This window comes from Bombus flavifrons, chromosome 1, assembly GCF_040668555.2.
Source record: "Bombus flavifrons isolate JBK064 chromosome 1, iyBomFlav1_principal, whole genome shotgun sequence".
In the NCBI taxonomy this organism is placed as follows: domain Eukaryota; kingdom Metazoa; phylum Arthropoda; class Insecta; order Hymenoptera; family Apidae; genus Bombus; species Bombus flavifrons.
In genome coordinates, this window is record NC_138442.1 from 9,988,493 (window position 1) to 10,006,114 (window position 17,622).

General features: G+C 33.0%; 1 protein-coding gene across 4 annotated transcripts; it reads left to right on the forward strand.

Annotated features, from left to right (window-relative positions):
- The first annotated feature begins 806 nt into the window (after positions 1 to 806).
- Positions 807 to 17,087, forward strand: LOC138179834 (organic cation transporter protein). Of its 4 annotated transcripts, none has more exons than XM_069113006.1 (2): positions 807 to 945; positions 13,681 to 17,087. In XM_069113006.1, the coding sequence occupies exon 2, from the start codon at positions 14,282 to 14,284 to the stop codon at positions 15,992 to 15,994; it is 1,713 nt and encodes a 570-aa protein (XP_068969107.1). In that variant the 5' UTR covers positions 807 to 945; positions 13,681 to 14,281; the 3' UTR covers positions 15,995 to 17,087. The 4 variants fall into 4 exon arrangements, with proteins under 4 accessions (XP_068969107.1, XP_068969116.1, XP_068969129.1 ...); XM_069113015.1 differs by lacking the exon at positions 807 to 945 and adding an exon at positions 8,597 to 8,895; XM_069113028.1 differs by lacking the exon at positions 807 to 945 and adding an exon at positions 10,571 to 10,825.
- The last annotated feature ends 535 nt before the right edge of the window (positions 17,088 to 17,622 follow it).

Sequence of the window (17,622 nt, forward strand, 5' to 3'; positions counted from 1 at the left end):
ACAAAAATTTTAATTTCTATAAAAGCCCAGAACATATCGATTGATATATAATAATCATATGTAGTCGTCGCGAAAAGTAAATTAACGCTCTCGCAAAAAGTTTAAATGTAAGATCGTTAACTTATTTTCCGATGCGACTATGTATGTAGTTTTAATTAAAACAATAGAGCTTACTTTAACATCATTTTAATACAGTTATCACAAGAACTATTGAATTTTATCGTATGAAATTTTTCATATTTTTGATCATTTTAAAGTTACTTCTTCGTTTCTTCTCTTTCAAATAAACCATTAATCTTATAGTTAGAATTATTATATATTTTTAGACAAACATTTTGTTTTTCCTATTAACTTGATAGCATGTTAACCACAAGTAGTCAATAGCCGTAATTAGTTATTCAGTAAATACCGTAGTAAAAATAGCAACTTACTTTATCGCTACTTTCGCATACTGTCAATAACAACACAATCCTACACGATATTACATCATCTATTGTCATGGTCATTTGAGCAATTTTTCCATACACAACATTGCCATTATTCTCACGTTCAACACGATTATAATGTGCAACCACTCACGAGAAAATCTATCGGTTGTTTGATCATTTCTCGTACGATAACAATAGGTACGATAGCAAATGAACAAATAAAGATATCACCTAACCACATAGAAACGCTGAAGCCGCAGCAACCGAGGAGGATCAGTCATAAATTTGTCGAATACTACGTTGAATCTCTAAGATCATGAGGAAATTTTTATTTAGTATGTATGTACCGCCATGCCTTCATTATCTTTTAATAAGAAGTACACGATTCGTTCACCAGAGCGCTTCGAGGACTTAGATTCGTTAGGCAGACTGACGTTGTACTTTCGGCTGTCAATCATTGTCGTGCTTCGATCTCTGCTATCTTTCTCTTCAAACTGTACCATTTACCTAAACCACGGTAAGTAACACGTATTTTCACAGTAATTTTCACTTCAGTAACCTCTCTGACGATACATCGAAATAACGAAATAACGAATAAGCGATCAAAACCAGAGAACGATTGAACGACTCGAATTACGAACGCAACAAAGCAGACGATCCACGATAATAAACATTACCAACGATATGCATATATAAAATAGAATTACATAGTGAGTTTTGGCACTAGGTTGATTTGTTAGTGAAGTTTTAAGTTACAATATAAAGGTCTCTCTCTCTCTCTCTCCTTCCCTTGTCGATATTTTAACGAACAAATCTATCCTGTACACTAGTGGTTACTTTTTAATATTCTTCTCAGCACTAGTTCTTTGACACTGAACAGACATTTGTTCGATGAAAAGAGATACAGTATTTTGTAGTATATTCACGATGCAACTTCGAAATCCGTTTAAGCTTATTAGATTAGTTCGGTCGGAATCACAGTTCGAACGGGAGGACCCGTTTAAAAATCCAATATTCTCCCAGATCGATTTTCATTAAGACAGCGAGGCTTTTAATGCCAGATTCGTTGGATTTTTTCCAGTCGATGAGAAGAAAATACTGTTGTACCATTTGTACCTGATCTGATATTTCAGTCCAGCCCGTTACAAGTTCTCTCCCCTTCTCTTCCCTTCCCTTTTGTTTGGCATAGAACAGGCTTGTTGACACGTTCGGAAATCGTAAAGAATTTTATGGGTTATCTAACTTTCCAATTTCCGCTTTTACGGCGGCTACAAATGAGTCGACTAAATTAATCGAGACTCGTTCGTAGCCGTCCTTAGAGAACAAACTTACTATGCAAATTGAGAGATCATACTTTATCAAGTAAAAAGATAACCAAGATGCTATTTGTAGAACTACCTGCTCAGTGTTATCTATAAAATATCTATAAAATTGTGTATTTATTTATTATTTATTCTGAGCTTATATCTTTTCCGTGGTTACATACAAGAATTACTACCAACCACATTGATGTGTTAGCATTTAAATAGAGAATTTTAAAAATAAGCTACCAATTCGAGAATTATCTGTAAAGCATAATCCATAAAATATACATACAAATGATATATTTATGTATTATTATTTTGAAATCATGTTTAAATGGAAAAATTTATCGATAATGATATTGATTCATTACCATTTAAATTAGCAATTTTAGAAACAGATTAAATATATTTTTATATTTAAAGAACAGTAGGATGTTTGCATAATTATAGATTAAATCTAAGTTTGTTTTAGAGAGCCGCCTGCTGCAATATAATAAAAATATTCATATTGAATTATATAAAATGTAATTAAATTATACAATTATATTTTAAAAACTACATAATATTAAAAAGAAAAGAAAATGCATATAATAATATACTCATCAGAATTAACTTTATTTTATGTGACATCTGAATCATTGCCGGATTTTTTCTATGGCATCAAAGGATATAAACTTACATAGAGAGCTTGTATGGCCAGTTTTTACTCTTGCTATCACAAATTAACGTTTCCTGTCGAGTGATAAAGCTGGGTATATTTCAAAGAAAATATTTTTTATATTTTTGCGAGTTCTAATTGACTAGGAATTTATTTTAAAAACTAATTTTGTACTAATTATTTTTTATGAGTGATTCTTCAATTCTTTTTGTTTTTAATAAACTACAGTGTTTAAGCAATTTTATATCAGTTCTGAAGTTTACTGGAGCAATTTTTTTACTTTTCTTTCATTTCTACAAATACCGATAACTGATAAAGCTAATTCGAATAAAGTGTGTATTTGTTTGGTTATGTAGAATTTCGTTTCATTTTTCTGTAATAAGTAATTGATATTCCCAATTTTGCAATTATAATTATCTATAGTGTAATTCTTTTACAATATACATATTATTCTCTATGATTTTTCTATAAGTATATTTATTATATTAAGCTCTTAAAATTGTATAAAGTAATTGAATGTTATACCACTTATTTCATTTTAGACAATTCTACATTTTATGCTTGATTATATATTAATATATTAGTTTAAAAATTATTATTAATTATTATCTAGTAAAGGGTCAATTATCTGAGTCAATTGGAACCGAGGTGGTTCGGAAGATCGAATTATTCGAATAATGTCGAAAAAGTTTGAATAATGAAACGTGCACCAAGTACTTAGTTAGTTGACAACTATAGGAATGAAGCTTAAAATTTATTGAATACAAGAGTATTACTACTGTAACTTGAAATGTAGTACACATTACGCAAAATATTAATTAATTTTTGAAGAAATACTTTGAAGAAAAACATTTATTACATCTGTAGTATGTAGATTGAGGTTAGGTTTACGTATGTAGATACATATCTTCTTTTAGATGAATAAAAAAGAAACAAATATATACATCAGTAATAAGAAATAGTAATTCGACACAGTTAATGTTAAGATAGTTTATTTTTTAAAATGATAATCATTCCGGTTCCAAGAACTGGTGCTGATAGCGACGATGCAATATAGATTCTGAGAATAGACGATTCATACAATCAAAATGTACTTCGATGGTATTAGGTTGTCTCAAAGGTTTCTTTCGTTTTATAAGGAAATAATAGACGCACAACATTTTTTGCTTTATATTATTTTATTGAATTATGTATGATCCAATTTGATCTATTGGAACAACCTCATAGTTTTTCAGTTGTAAAAAATAACTTATAATTTACAATATACATGTTATGTAGTAAACTCTTCAAATTCAAGTTCACAATTCGATCCAGGGGGCGGGTCGATTTTCAGTTGTTTGAACTTTGACCAGTTCAATTCATTTGAAATAATGTAAATTGAATTAATCCGTTCCAGACATTCAACACGTATTTGATATAAAATATTTGAAATGTCTATTTCTGAAGAACATATTGGTAAATAGTAAAAGAAACAAGTTTAATGATCGAAAATTTTTATTTATAATATATAACGAAATATATAGCGATACTATGAAATATTTTTATTTATAATATATAACATAAAAATATTTCATAATATCACTTAATTAATAATTTTTCTGCTGTCTATTAATTGAGAGAGAACTGTACGAGTAGAGGTAAGGTCTGGATCAGACAAACGTCGAAATGACGGATGTTTCTTTGTTTCTCTTTCTTCTTCTCAGCTGGCATTTTGCTCGTCTGACCCGGGCTTTAAGCAGAAAGATAAGGCGACCATGTGACGGTTACATGACGGTGACTTTGTCTCTTTGCTAGAACTTTGACTTTTCGTTGGAGTTTAAGAGCTGAATTTTCTTTCACATCTTTGCTCGAACTTGGAGGATTCACTTCATTATCGGTATTTTTACAAAATATTTTTTAAGATATATAGAACATAAGATATATAAAATATAGAAAAAATGCTCCATGTTTTGATAGATGTTTTGATAAAAGAATTTTGCATTTCCACGATTATTATTTTCGCTTTATTATCTGGCAAACAACTTTTTTAAAATATTGTAACACGATATGCTTCTTGAGGACATTTTATTCTGTTACAAATATGAGAATATTGTTTGCAAATATAATTTGACGTCATTAGCTAAATTTAGATACCAAAGATTATTATTTTAGTTTTTTCATAGTACATAATATATATGTATGTATATAGCTAATTAGAAATAAATAAAATTGATAATTTTAGTATACGAAATTAATAGAATTAATCAAATAATTCGAATGTGAAACATGAAAAATATTACTGAAATTAAATAAAATGTTAAAAAAAATGGCAAATTAATTTTCGGAATTGCGATAACACGCAAGCGACGCGATGCGATGCAATCTCGCTGCAATATCGCCAGTGTCAGGCATTATGTATCGGTTAACATCTTTTTGCTTTCATCCGGTAATTCGATTTCGTCGTTCGGTGCCCTTTTGCAAATATATGTATATTCCCTACTTGACAACTATCCTGGAATCTCGATACGTGGCTATGGCCTTACGGCCTTCTTACAAGATTACCCACACCAACATAGTAATCGTTTTGTTTTCTGGACAACTACACGCAGGATAGAAAGCGTCGTGTTGCTATCGCGGTCGCAAATCATTTACCACTTTACCGCTATCTATATCGATAGATCTCAAATACATATTTCTAAACGTTCTAGGAGATATTCAAAAGATGTAAAACATTTGTGTATAGACTAATTATTATGTAACAAATTACAATAGATTATTACGATTATTATGAAATATTTATTCGTTGAATCGTTTGAGTTCTTAAGGAACTCGTTTAATCAGTCGATCGTATTTTTCGATTTGTAATTTATGATTTATTGTAATTTACATTTTACTGTAAATTCATTTAATTTATACGTAGCACAGTTTAAATAATCTTCTTTATTTTAATCAATTATTTTTATCGATTATTGACAATCTTAAAACAAATATATATGTATATACGATGTAACATATAGAACGTAGGTGCTAAATTTTATTTCTGTAAATTATTATCGATTCAAATTATATTACGATTTTCAAGAAAATTTATTTCCGATATATTAGAATTTTATGTAGATATCGAATTTTACTATTTTTAGTGTACCTACATATGTATATGTATACAAAATTTTACAGTAGAATGTTATACACGTATCGAATTTTCTTACATATTTGCTTTATATAATAGACTTTATATTGAGAGATCTTGTTAATCTTTGTCATTGAAAATAAAAATGTCCTTAAACATATCAGTCAGAGATCTAAAGAAACAGAAAAATGCTATTTAAAGCATTCTAAGACAGATGCTCAGTGTTCTTTCAATTTCAAAATACAAATCAAAATTGAACAACGAATTATTAACGTACGAAGAATTTAATGTTGAGAAATTCAATTGCATATCTTATCAGGTATTTAAATGAAGCTTAACGGAGGTTAATGTATGGAAGCCGAAAATAAAAAGTATCAATCGACCGAAGCTTATTATGTACCTACTTTTTAGATTTATTAACCATACCAATAAGATAATTCTTCGTAACTTGCAAGTTCACGTTTTTTTCTAACATTAAAAAAGAGAAGAAAAAAATACTAAATTGTTTTTCCTCGAGTAACGGAGTATTCTTAAAAACACATTGAAAGGTTTCGATCTTTCCGAGGTTACTTCTATCTTCCACGAAAATCACCACATACGTATGTGTATACTTTTAACTATTAATATATCTTCTACTTGGTATCAAAGTGAATTCAATAGCTCGGTAATTACAGTCACATTAACAGAGTAACACGAACAAAATGTCCATCGTTAGAAATTCTTTATTTCAATTATTAGAAAAAAGAATATACATAATAGGATACGCATTTGGATATTTGAACTGCAGTAGCTACTCGTTGTATTTATTACAAGGAAAAAAATGAAAGCATATCAAACATTGATCCTCCAATCGATACAGAAGATACAAAATATCGATTAATTTTACGTCTAAATTAATATCGGTATCTTTCGAGTATTACAAAACGTTTACATCCATTTTAGTAGTAAGTAATAACACGTAATAATTACTTAATCGATCACACATAGATATTCTCATTTTTGAATCGCATCTGTTATAGACTTGATAATATAGCAATATAATAAAATCTAAATCGATAACGCGCAATTATGCAAGATTTTTAACGTATATTTCTATAACGCTCGTTGCTTCGATCAACGATGGTATGGTGTATACTTGCCTATTTAATGCAAAGTTAAATTATTACATAAACGATGAATAGCTAACAATAGCTAGCAAACAATCACTTTCCCTTTCGAGAATTATTGCCACACGTTTGCAAGAAATTATGGCGTAATCCTTCCTTTCTAACCATTTGACTAATCGAACATCTCGGAAACTAAGGCCAAGCAGAGTTATACGTATAGGAAAAAGTTGTTGAAAACGTTGATCTTTACAACGTATTGATGAAGAATGGAAATGGAAATCGGTGAGGTAATTGTAAATACGTAATTATCTTCTTTTCTTCTTCCTGTCTACTTCCAAGCTATCTTTTCTCCTATTTGCATTTGTTGTTTGACATCTGAATTTGTGTAACAAATGTTTCTACGCCTACGAGTGAAACGGGTGTATTCCCTGTGTTGCTCGTGTTTACTCGATGGCTGTGTGACGAACCATTCCGACACCGTGTATACTTGCCTGTTTATTTCTGCGTGTGTGATTATTATCGAAATTTTACTTACTAGTATTACTATAGAATACGCTGTTATACTAGTAGATTACGATCGCGACAAAAATTACAAGTACTTGCACGTTAGCTGTGTTATCGAAACACATCGAATCTGTTCGGCTGGTAACAGGCGAAGAGGAATTGATGTTAAATTATGATCCGTCATAAGATAATTGAAAATATTTCGTTCAAAGTACACGTAATATCGAAAGATAATTATAATTAAATCATAACCGTCAGCAGTTAAGATAAAATGCACGCAACGTGATATCCTTTTTATTTTGAAAAATAGAAAGTTTTATTCAAATTTTAAAACTAATTTTCGTGTCAAGAAATTTAGCACACAGTAAAACACAGTCTGAAAATCTTTACTTGAAACGTTTAGATAAATGTCCTATAAGGCGATACGTTATTGTTACGTTATAATTAATATAAAAATATATGAAGTACTGAATGCAAGTATAACAACATCTATTTATGAATTTATTCCTGTAGCTAAGAGTTTGCCGAGAAAGTATTTTCCAACAATTAGGTATTCAAGCAGTTTCGCTTCTCAGAAGATGCATATAAGAATTTCATTATCTATGACAAAAAGTTTATTATACCTCACTTTCACTGTCTCACTTTATAACGTTACACACGATACATACTATTCGCAATTAAGTAGGTCCTTTCATATGTTGTGTCTTCTTTTTTAGATCTAGCGACCTAGATTATGTACTTTATATTTATGTACTTTATACTATATTACATATCCGATTTTAAGAACTTATCATGTGACAATACAACAAATATAACACCAAAACAGTTATATAAGTTAGCTATATAGAAATAATAAGGAAATAAAAGAAATATTAATTTACAATTTTAAACCTCGAAAAATGTTAACTTACATAAAAACAGCTATGTAGAAATACGAAGAAACTACGGTATTCGACGATAATGCCATAGAAATACGCAATTACAGAGAGTAAAGAGAAGGTTGAATTCCGTAGCTTGGTATCTAGCAATTACCAACTGTATCATACAGAGACGAATAAAAATGATAAGAAAATAAAAGAAATAATAATTTACAATTTTAAATCTCGAAAAATGTTAACTTACATAAAAACAGCTATGTAGAAATACGAAGAAAGTACGGTATTCGACGATAATGCCATAGAAATACGCAATTACAGAGAGTAAAGAAAAGGTTGAATTCCGTAGCTTGATATCTAGCAATTACCAACTCTACGATATAGAGATGTATTAATAACGAATTTACTATTAATTAACAATATAATATTCTTAATAAGGAATTTAGTATTCTTCCGATCGGAACATTACGATACAGCATTCGATCTTTCTCCCGACAAACTTATAAATTGCTCTAGACAAATATTTCTATGTTTAAAGTAGGTACTCGAGGAGTAAGGCGGAATAATCACACGTGGTGGAACGCGTAAATCTTTCGTAACGGTTTGCTCCAGTTTATTTCCAGTATATGCCGGCAAGTCGTACACGTCAGTCATAAGATACATCTCGATCTCGATGCAACAATCGTCCCGCAACTCGTGCCACGAAAACAGTGTACCTTCGTCTTTCCAGCAATTAATCCCGAGGCTAAAATTGAAGACGTTTCATAATTGGAGAAGGGGTCACGACAACGAGCTTGAAAAACTGGCGGCACAGTGCCGCGCGTCGTTCAATTGACCATCATTCGACTTGATTCGTGTCAGTAAACAACTAGCGCAAACAATAGCCGTGTGGCCGAAATCCTTTCGAAAAAGTAAGTTTCTCTTTATTTCGATAAATATCTCTTCTTCGTTGCGACAATTTCAAACGAATACACAGCCGTATATATATTCAATTATATATTCGATAATTTGACGAGATAATTGAAATCCTGGGTTCTAATATTCAATGATTTACGAGAGAGAATAAAATAAAAGAGTTTGTCGTAGGTGGTTCATATTTATCGTAGTAGGTTTATTAGACGCTTCTAATATTTGCTATCGTCTTGTCTGTTTTTTACGTTTATAATAATATACACATAGAGGAACGTTTTAATATCGCTTTGTTCTATTCATCGCAAACAGAGGAAGCTTTGTTTTAAATGTGAATGCATTGGTTTTGTTCGGTGTTAGCGTTAAGTCCATTTAACCAGTCAACCGCGTTTGACGAGTATACACGTCAAACAAAAGCTTTGTTTCGTCGTATAAAATAAAATATTTCGAATTACTATAAAAAAATCAAATTTTAGTAAGAAGCAATGAAAACGTTATTTAATGGTATGTTTATTTTATATCGCCAGTAAAACTGCTATGCATTTTACGAAGAAAAATTGGATTATTTTCTTTTTATTCTCTGTATAATGTATTCATTTTTACAAACTGAGTTGGTTGTTTTCCCCGTTATATTGGGTATGCTCCAATTATTTGTGCAATCTTATCTCCTTACAAATTGGATGGATATTTTGCCGTGTATTACCCGATAATAATTGAAATATAACGTAATAAGTATAATATGATTAAATTTTTTGACCGAATGTGTTGAACAAATTATTGAGAACTGTGAGATTATACAAACACAAAGTTCGAAAGTTGGTATACCAATCAACAAGTTCAACTGCAAAACTTACTGTTATCAATTTAATGTTATAAACTAATTTGAATTTTCTCGTATTTGTCTGTTAATTTACCTAGGAAGCATTGGAATATATATTTGCCCAGTTTATTGTATTTTATCACATTTACCTGTGTGTTTACTCAGGACGAGTATACCTCGACGAGTATACTCGTCACAAAGAAATGGCAGTATTTTGTATTGCGACGAGTATACTCGTCATACGTAAAAAGGATTAAAACAATCATTTCGTTACAACTTAATTCTATATTGTAACAGGCACAGGTACGCCGTGCTTGACGAGTATACTCGTCATCGCTTACTTTTTGCGACACATCCTAGATACACTTTTCAAAGAGACCGCAACAGCTAACTGGTTAAAATATCAAATATATACTATTATAATAAATAATAATTTTCCCATCTCCTACTAACGACACTATTACGACATAAGTTTGCTTCATATTAATACATTTTCCATCCTCTGCTTTATGAATCGCGAAGCTAAAGAATTTCGCACAAACGTGAAATACTAAATATAATGAGTTCCCCCTTTTTTATCTCTAACAGAATAAAAATTTGCAGGAAACGATATAGGTCTCTATTTGTCGAAAGAAAGTTAAGTTCTTCGAATAACTCGTGATATTTTGTGAAAAAGCACCTACGTGTTTTTGATACAATGAAGAATAAAAAATCGAATTCATTCAGTTTTGATTGTAAACAAGTCCAATAGTTTTGGTATTGAAGCTACACGCAACAATGCCGTAATGTATGTTACACGCATAATATCAAAATGATAATTTATACAAAATTCAAACGACGTTCGATTCGTTTCACTTCCACTTCTAGCGTACGAGTTCAATTGAAAACATTGGACAGGTTCGTTGCATCCTGATAAGGAATATATATCGACCATCGAACAATCAATTTCTTTGAGCTACCTCTAACTTTATCGCTACGCGACGAAACGCGACGATCGATTGATATTTCGTTGATTGCGCTATTACCTAGGCGCGCGAGCGCGAGTGCAATACTGCGAAGGGACAACATAGTTGATAACCAACGTGGTGAAAAAATGTGCAATACCATAGTTGGTAAGTGTATAGGTACACGAGTACCAATTTTAAACACTCCTTTTATATCTGTCACATCAAGCATAATCATATTGGGTTGTCCTAAAAGTTTCTTTCCTTTTGTAAGGAAATAATAGATGCATGATATTTTTTGTTTCATATTATTTTATTGAATCATGTATGATCCATGTTGTTCTACTACCACATAGTGGATCGTATATAATTCAATAAAATATTACAACGTTGTTCTACTACTATAAAGTGAATTGTACATAATTAAATAAAATAATATGACGTTGTTTTATTACAATAAAATAAATCGTATGTAATTCAATAAAATAATATAATGTTGTTCTACTACAATAAAGTGAATTGTACATAATTAAATAAAATAATATGACGTTGTTTTATTACAATAAAATAAATCGTATGTAATTCAATAAAATAATATAATGTTGTTTTACTACAATAAAGTGAATTGTACATAATTAAATAAAATAATATGACGTTGTTCTATTACAATAAAATGAATCGTATGTCATTCAATAAAATAATATAATGTTGTTCTACTACAATAAAGTGAATTGTACATAATTAAATAAAATAATATGACGTTGTTTTATTACAATAAAATAAATCGTACATAATTCAATAAAATAATATAACATTGTTCTATTACAATAAAATGAATCGTACGTAATTCAATAAAATAATATAACGTCGTTCTACTACAATAAAATAAATGGTACATAATTCAATGAAATAATATTATTTCCCTTTAAAATAAAAGAATCTTTTTGGACAACCTAATAATCTCGAAAAGTACAAATTCTACTAGCGAATCGTTTGTTATTTATCAAGTAATTCGTTTTATAGCTTCTTTAAGTAACGTTATAACTCTAATTCAAAGTTATAACATTATTTATCTTAAATCTTAAATCTGAAAAACCTTTAACCCTGAACGTACAACACGTACGAGAAATAATACATATATCTATGGACATAGAAAAAATATGATAAATTCGCTTGTGTCGATTTTCTGATTTTTTCCAGTGTACTTGGTTTACAGTTTAAAACAGTATTTTAAAAACAATAACTAGTTAACGTTACAAGAATCGATATTTATGAAATATTCGTGAAAGTTCCAGACACACATACATATGTAAGTGTACATATTTAATTAAATATATAAGAAAAATATATAAGAGAAAAAAAAGAAATTAATTAAGTAACGGATACACTTATAGGATCGATGATAGCATATGGAATTTCAAAATTACTCTCTTGTCAAACGAAGTCAAAGAAAAATGCGCAATTTATCACGTTTCTTTCGTCGTATACATATGTATACCTAAATAATAATTCAACTGTTCGTAATAATGAAGTAACAATCGTTGCCAGAAAATGCTTAATTAGTTTTCTGGTTGTAAGTGACGATTACTTGTTAAAAATAAAATAAAACAAAGCAAAAAATGAATAAAGGAAGAGCTAAACGCGTAATTACTTAATACATAATTAATTTAATTTAATACGTGAATGAAAATGTTGTACGTATAACATAATGGAAAAAGAAGATATTCACTGTTACCGTCAAAAAAAAAAAAAAAAAAGAAAAAAGATAGACAACCGTGGATTCACTGTGGAGAAAGTATTTCATCGAAATCTTCGTTATCTTTATCTTTGTATTCTATATATAATACGCACAGCACAGATGAACGTTAGTTAATAAATTGCAAATAGAGTATACGCTCTGTGTGTTATCGTACACGTAGATCTGAAAGAGTGCAAAAAGGTCAGAAGCACGATAGAAAGCAAGGCCATGGGAATTCAGAAATAGCCAACAAGGCAATACGGGATACCGTGACGCGTCAGTACCTTTAGCTCGAACAATTTACGCGTCGAAGTTTATTTAAGGGATAAAGCTATCGTCGAATGATATTATTTCGAAACTGGTAAGATAATCGATCTCGCGACTCGTAGCTTGTAGCCGCAGAAATCGACGATATCCATACGGTATATATGGTATAACAGCGATAAGGCATTGAGCATACAAACTATCAAGACTATAACTTTCAGTCTGATACAGCACGTGCTGCGAGAGGTTTTACGATATACGTATTTTCCCGTGTTGCGTTTCGCTCGAGAATAAAAATACGAAAAATTGTATACATGTATGCAAGTACGTACGTAACTATGTATATTATTCGGAACAAAAGCGGAATAACTTTTTTAAGATCGGCGACTTGCATTCTTTTCGACCAGTTTTTTTAGTTAGTTGTTGCGAAGGAAATAGTAAAGTACACTTTCTCCATCGTTTTTTTTATTCGAGCCTGTAATGAAAATTTAATCGAAACGATACAGTTTCGCAGATTTATGTTGATTATACATACGCGATGCTAATTTTAACGATACGAAGTAAAGAAAAAAAGGAAACTTCATAAGTGAACAAGGGGAATACTATTCGTGTTAGTAGGTACCGCGTTAACTTTCTAACGTATCTCTATATGAAAGTTACACGCTGCATATCGAATACTATTTTATCTGCATATTAGATTATATTTCGATTATTGTCTCGGTAAAAGACAAATCTCCCTTTAAATCTGTAATTTTCTAGAAGGATTATAGAGCGAAATCTGATTCTAAAAGTGTATGGTTCGAACGTGTAGTTATCAAACTTATGCCTATTTATGTGGCATTTATTTCCAGAATACTCGCTCCGTAATCGATCGGTTATCGATAATTTAATTATACCTAATTATAACTAATTATCGATTTTCTAAAACGATTATGAAATCATACTACATATTACTCACATGTAAAGGCGCGTTTCAAACGTAATAATTACACATACGAATTTATTTCGCATTTATTTTCAGAACAATCTGTGGCAGATGTTACGACGTAAAATTCACGGAATCGACATCAGGTGAAGCGCGTAAGGAGGAAAATAGGTGGTAACGGTGCCAAGAGAGTCCTGAATTTTGCAAAAAACGAGTGCAACGCATTCTCCGGATGCGACGAATCCGTTCAGCGGCTGTTCACGCTGGTAATTCTAGTCGGTTATCCAGTTCTCCGTGGGCATTAGAACAGTGCAGTTCATACGCAGTCCACGCTGTTACGTTACTTTTGACTCTGTACTGAATTCGTCCCGTCTCGTTTCAACTAACTAACCAGTCGGCGGCCGAGTGAAATATTTTCCAAACGGAAGAAAGGATTTGCAAAAAGGAACATTGCGAGAATATCGAAATAGAGAAAGAGAAAAACAGCGAAATTTAACGAAATTAGATCGATAAACGATATGTTGATCACGCCTTAGCAATGAATTGGAAATGCTGAAAGGGCAGATACTTAAAAGCTGATGGACATTGGGAAAGAAATAAAATCAAGGCGATTTTAACGCGAATCGCGGTTAGACAGAGAGGTCGGCTAACGAGAAGACGATTGGAGAAACAAGTTTGCCAAGACGAAAGACGAAAGATGGCGAGCGTAGATAAAAATCTCGAGGAGCTGATGATGCATCTTGGCGAATTTGGTAAATACCAGTGCTGGCAATTCTGCTTGCACATTCTCGGCGCATTGACAGCCGGTCTGCATATGCTGACCTTACTCACAGTCGCTGCAGTGCCACCGCATACGTGCAACGTTCCTCGGTCCACGTTTCCGACAGAATCGTTTAATTTCACATCTTCAACATGGAACTCCTCTATCGCGTTCGACGATGTTCCCCGAGCGGTGGACGCGTGCCACTATTTGGACGCGAACAACGTTACGAAGGAGTGCGATTCGTGGACCTATGACACGGAGTACTTCCAATCGTCGCGCGGAATGGAATGGAATTTCGTTTGCTCGCAGCGATGGATGGGCGCAGCAGCGCAGTCTTCCTACATGTTCGGCGTGTTTATCGGAGCCGTAACGTTGGGCAGTTTGGCCGACAAGTACGGCAGAAAGATAATATTCTACGTGTCTGCTGTTGCCCAACTTGTTTTCGGAGTGACCGTAGCTTTGGTGAACAAATACTACCTTTTCCTCATCCTTAGATTTCTATACGGTATCTTCGGTTCGGCTGGCGCTTACATAACAGGATTCGTCCTGACGATGGAACTTGTCGGAGCAACAAAGAGGACCGTTTGCGGAATAATGTTTCAACTGGCGTTCGCCGTTGGGTTCATGTTAGTAGCCGTTTGGGGTGCCGTGATTAAGGACAGAACGTGGCTGCAAATCGTCTACGGGCTTCACAGCGTGCTTCTCATCGGCCACTGGTGGCTCATGGACGAATCTCCACGTTGGCTGTGGGCCCAAGGTCGCGTCAGCGAAGCGCTGACTATTATACGGAAAGGTCTGAAGATGAATGGCAACAACGTAGATATAGATACGGGAAAATTGATCAGCGAAGGGAAGATACGGCAGATGGATCAAGAGGAACAAGGTTCTTACGGAGCCTTGGATCTCTTTAAGACTCCGAATCTCCGAAAGAAAACGTTAAACGTATGTCTGAATTGGTTCGCCAATTCCATCGTCTATTATGGGCTGTCATTGAATGCAGGAAATCTCGTTGGAAATCCATTTCTGATGCTGTTCCTCAGTGGTTTGGTGGAATTACCTTCGTACTTGCTAATGTGCTTCCTAATGGACCGTACTGGAAGAAGATGCCTGGTCAGTACGTTCATGTTGATCGGCGGCGTGTGCTGTATAATCGCCTCCAGCATCCCGACTGGTACTGATACAGCTGCCACCATAATCGTGACTATCGTCCTGTTCGGCAAAGCTTGCATAGCTGGCTCCTTCGCGGTTATTTACAACTACACGGCCGAACTGTTCCCTACGGTAGTAAGAAATACCGCCTTGGGAATAGGCTCTATGTGCGCTCGTTTCAGCGGAGCTCTCACACCGTTGATAATGCTGTTGGACTCTCTGAATCCCAAAGTGCCTGCGGTACTCTTCGGTTTCGTCGCCCTGGTATCTGGTTTCTTATCGTTGTATCTGCCGGAAACTGTGAATCAGCCGATGCCTGAAACTATCGAGGACGGTGAGAATTTTGGCAAGCACGACACCTGTTTCGCTATGTATTTGCGCTCGGGCAGAAAAACCAGCGCCGCTTACGAAGCTACACAACTTACGCAACTCACCGTCGACACAGACGAGAAGGAGAAGCTGAATGAAGGAGGAAGCCCCAAGGAAAATTCCCACTAGAGAGCATCCGTTGCCGTTCTTTTTTATTCTTATAAAAATCTTCAAAAACATTCCTACTATCGTCGATTTGTTTCTCGATTGACCGTTTTACGCTTAACTCGACTGGACTATAAGCAGGTAAAACTGTGACAAGCGCGAGAGTACATATCGCGATTAAATTATTTTCCTAATCCTATACAATTCTAATCGTTAAATATGGAAGAAAGTTTTACCGGTAAATTTTCAACTTCTCGCGACTATCGTAAAATAATCCTTATTAAGCCACTGATTCATTAAATATCGATATACGTACGTGTATTTACACGCTACATTGGTTCACCACAGTATTCGTAGCAATCGAAGTTTACTAATTTTCGATAAACTCGTATACGTGCAGGGTACGGCCGAGTAATATGTACAAGCGAGCACGAGGTGATTCATTATGAAAGAATAAGAACGAAATATGGAATAAAATTTGTTCATTGAAGGCTTAGTTTTCGAGAAAATTGAGTTTGGAAATTTATCCAGTATACTTGAACATGGCTAATTACCGACTGGTATGAGTAAACGATCGATAAGATGTTATCGATAGAAGCGAAAGTAAGTAGAAGATATAAAATAAAACTTGTCTGTTCAAGGTTATATTTTAAAAAAAACAGAGTTCGAACATGTTTAGTTGTGAATCGATCTAGTACTTACACGCGTACGATAATTTTTCAAATTTATTTTCTCGGAAACAAAGCGCCTCGAGGAAATATTTTATTCTGCATTTTCCACTTATTTTCAAGCGTAAAATGACCTGCTGTCGATTATTTAACCCTGTCTAGTTCGGAATTAGCCACGTTAAAATATGCTTGATAAATTTTAAAACTCGATTTTCTTGTAAATCAAGCCTTAAATGAAAAAATTTTATTCCATATTGTATTCTTATTTTTTCATATAGAATCACTTCGTATCCGCTCGTACGTGTTATTCGGCTGCACCCTGTACGTTTCAACCGACTACATACGTATCGTGTAATTTTAGTCTACTAAAAACTTTCACAAGTAGCTACTCTCTGCCTTGAATATCCTATACATTTTTCCGAAATAAACTTTCATTTATTTATTTATAATTATCGACTCTTTCTTTCCATCTTGCAGCATTCCACGTGATAAATTCTCCGTTTAAAGTTGAACATTTTTAGCGCACTTGACGGATTACTTTGACGCCATATTGGCTTTTAGCCGTCATTTGATTGGTTGCGCAGACGAACGCGGAACCGAAGTTGCTGCAAATTGGTTTGACTGGCGTAATCATAGAGATATACGTATATACATATACACAGATATACTTGTGTGTGTGCGTGTGTATTTGATGACATTTATTTACAACCAACGATGTCACTCATTGCACGAATCGTGGCTAGAAGCCAATATGGCGTCAAAGTAACCGGTTAAATACGTTAAAAGTGCTCGATTTTATACAAGTACGAACGCGTAACTTTTGAACCAGTAGATGCTGCATTTTAAAACTCGTTTCTTAGGTCGGGACACATCGAAAACTACAAGTTAAGTCTTTTTAAGTTAAACCTTTCTACCTATTACATATATGTATATGCGTATACGTCCATATATGCATCTCGAACATTTTGCTTTCATTAAATTTCC

What these genes read in the sequence shown, in the direction of transcription:
- LOC138179834 (XM_069113006.1), top strand. Translation starts at nt 14,282, where the DNA reads ATGGCGAGCGTAGATAAAAATCTCGAGGAGCTGATGATGCATCTTGGC.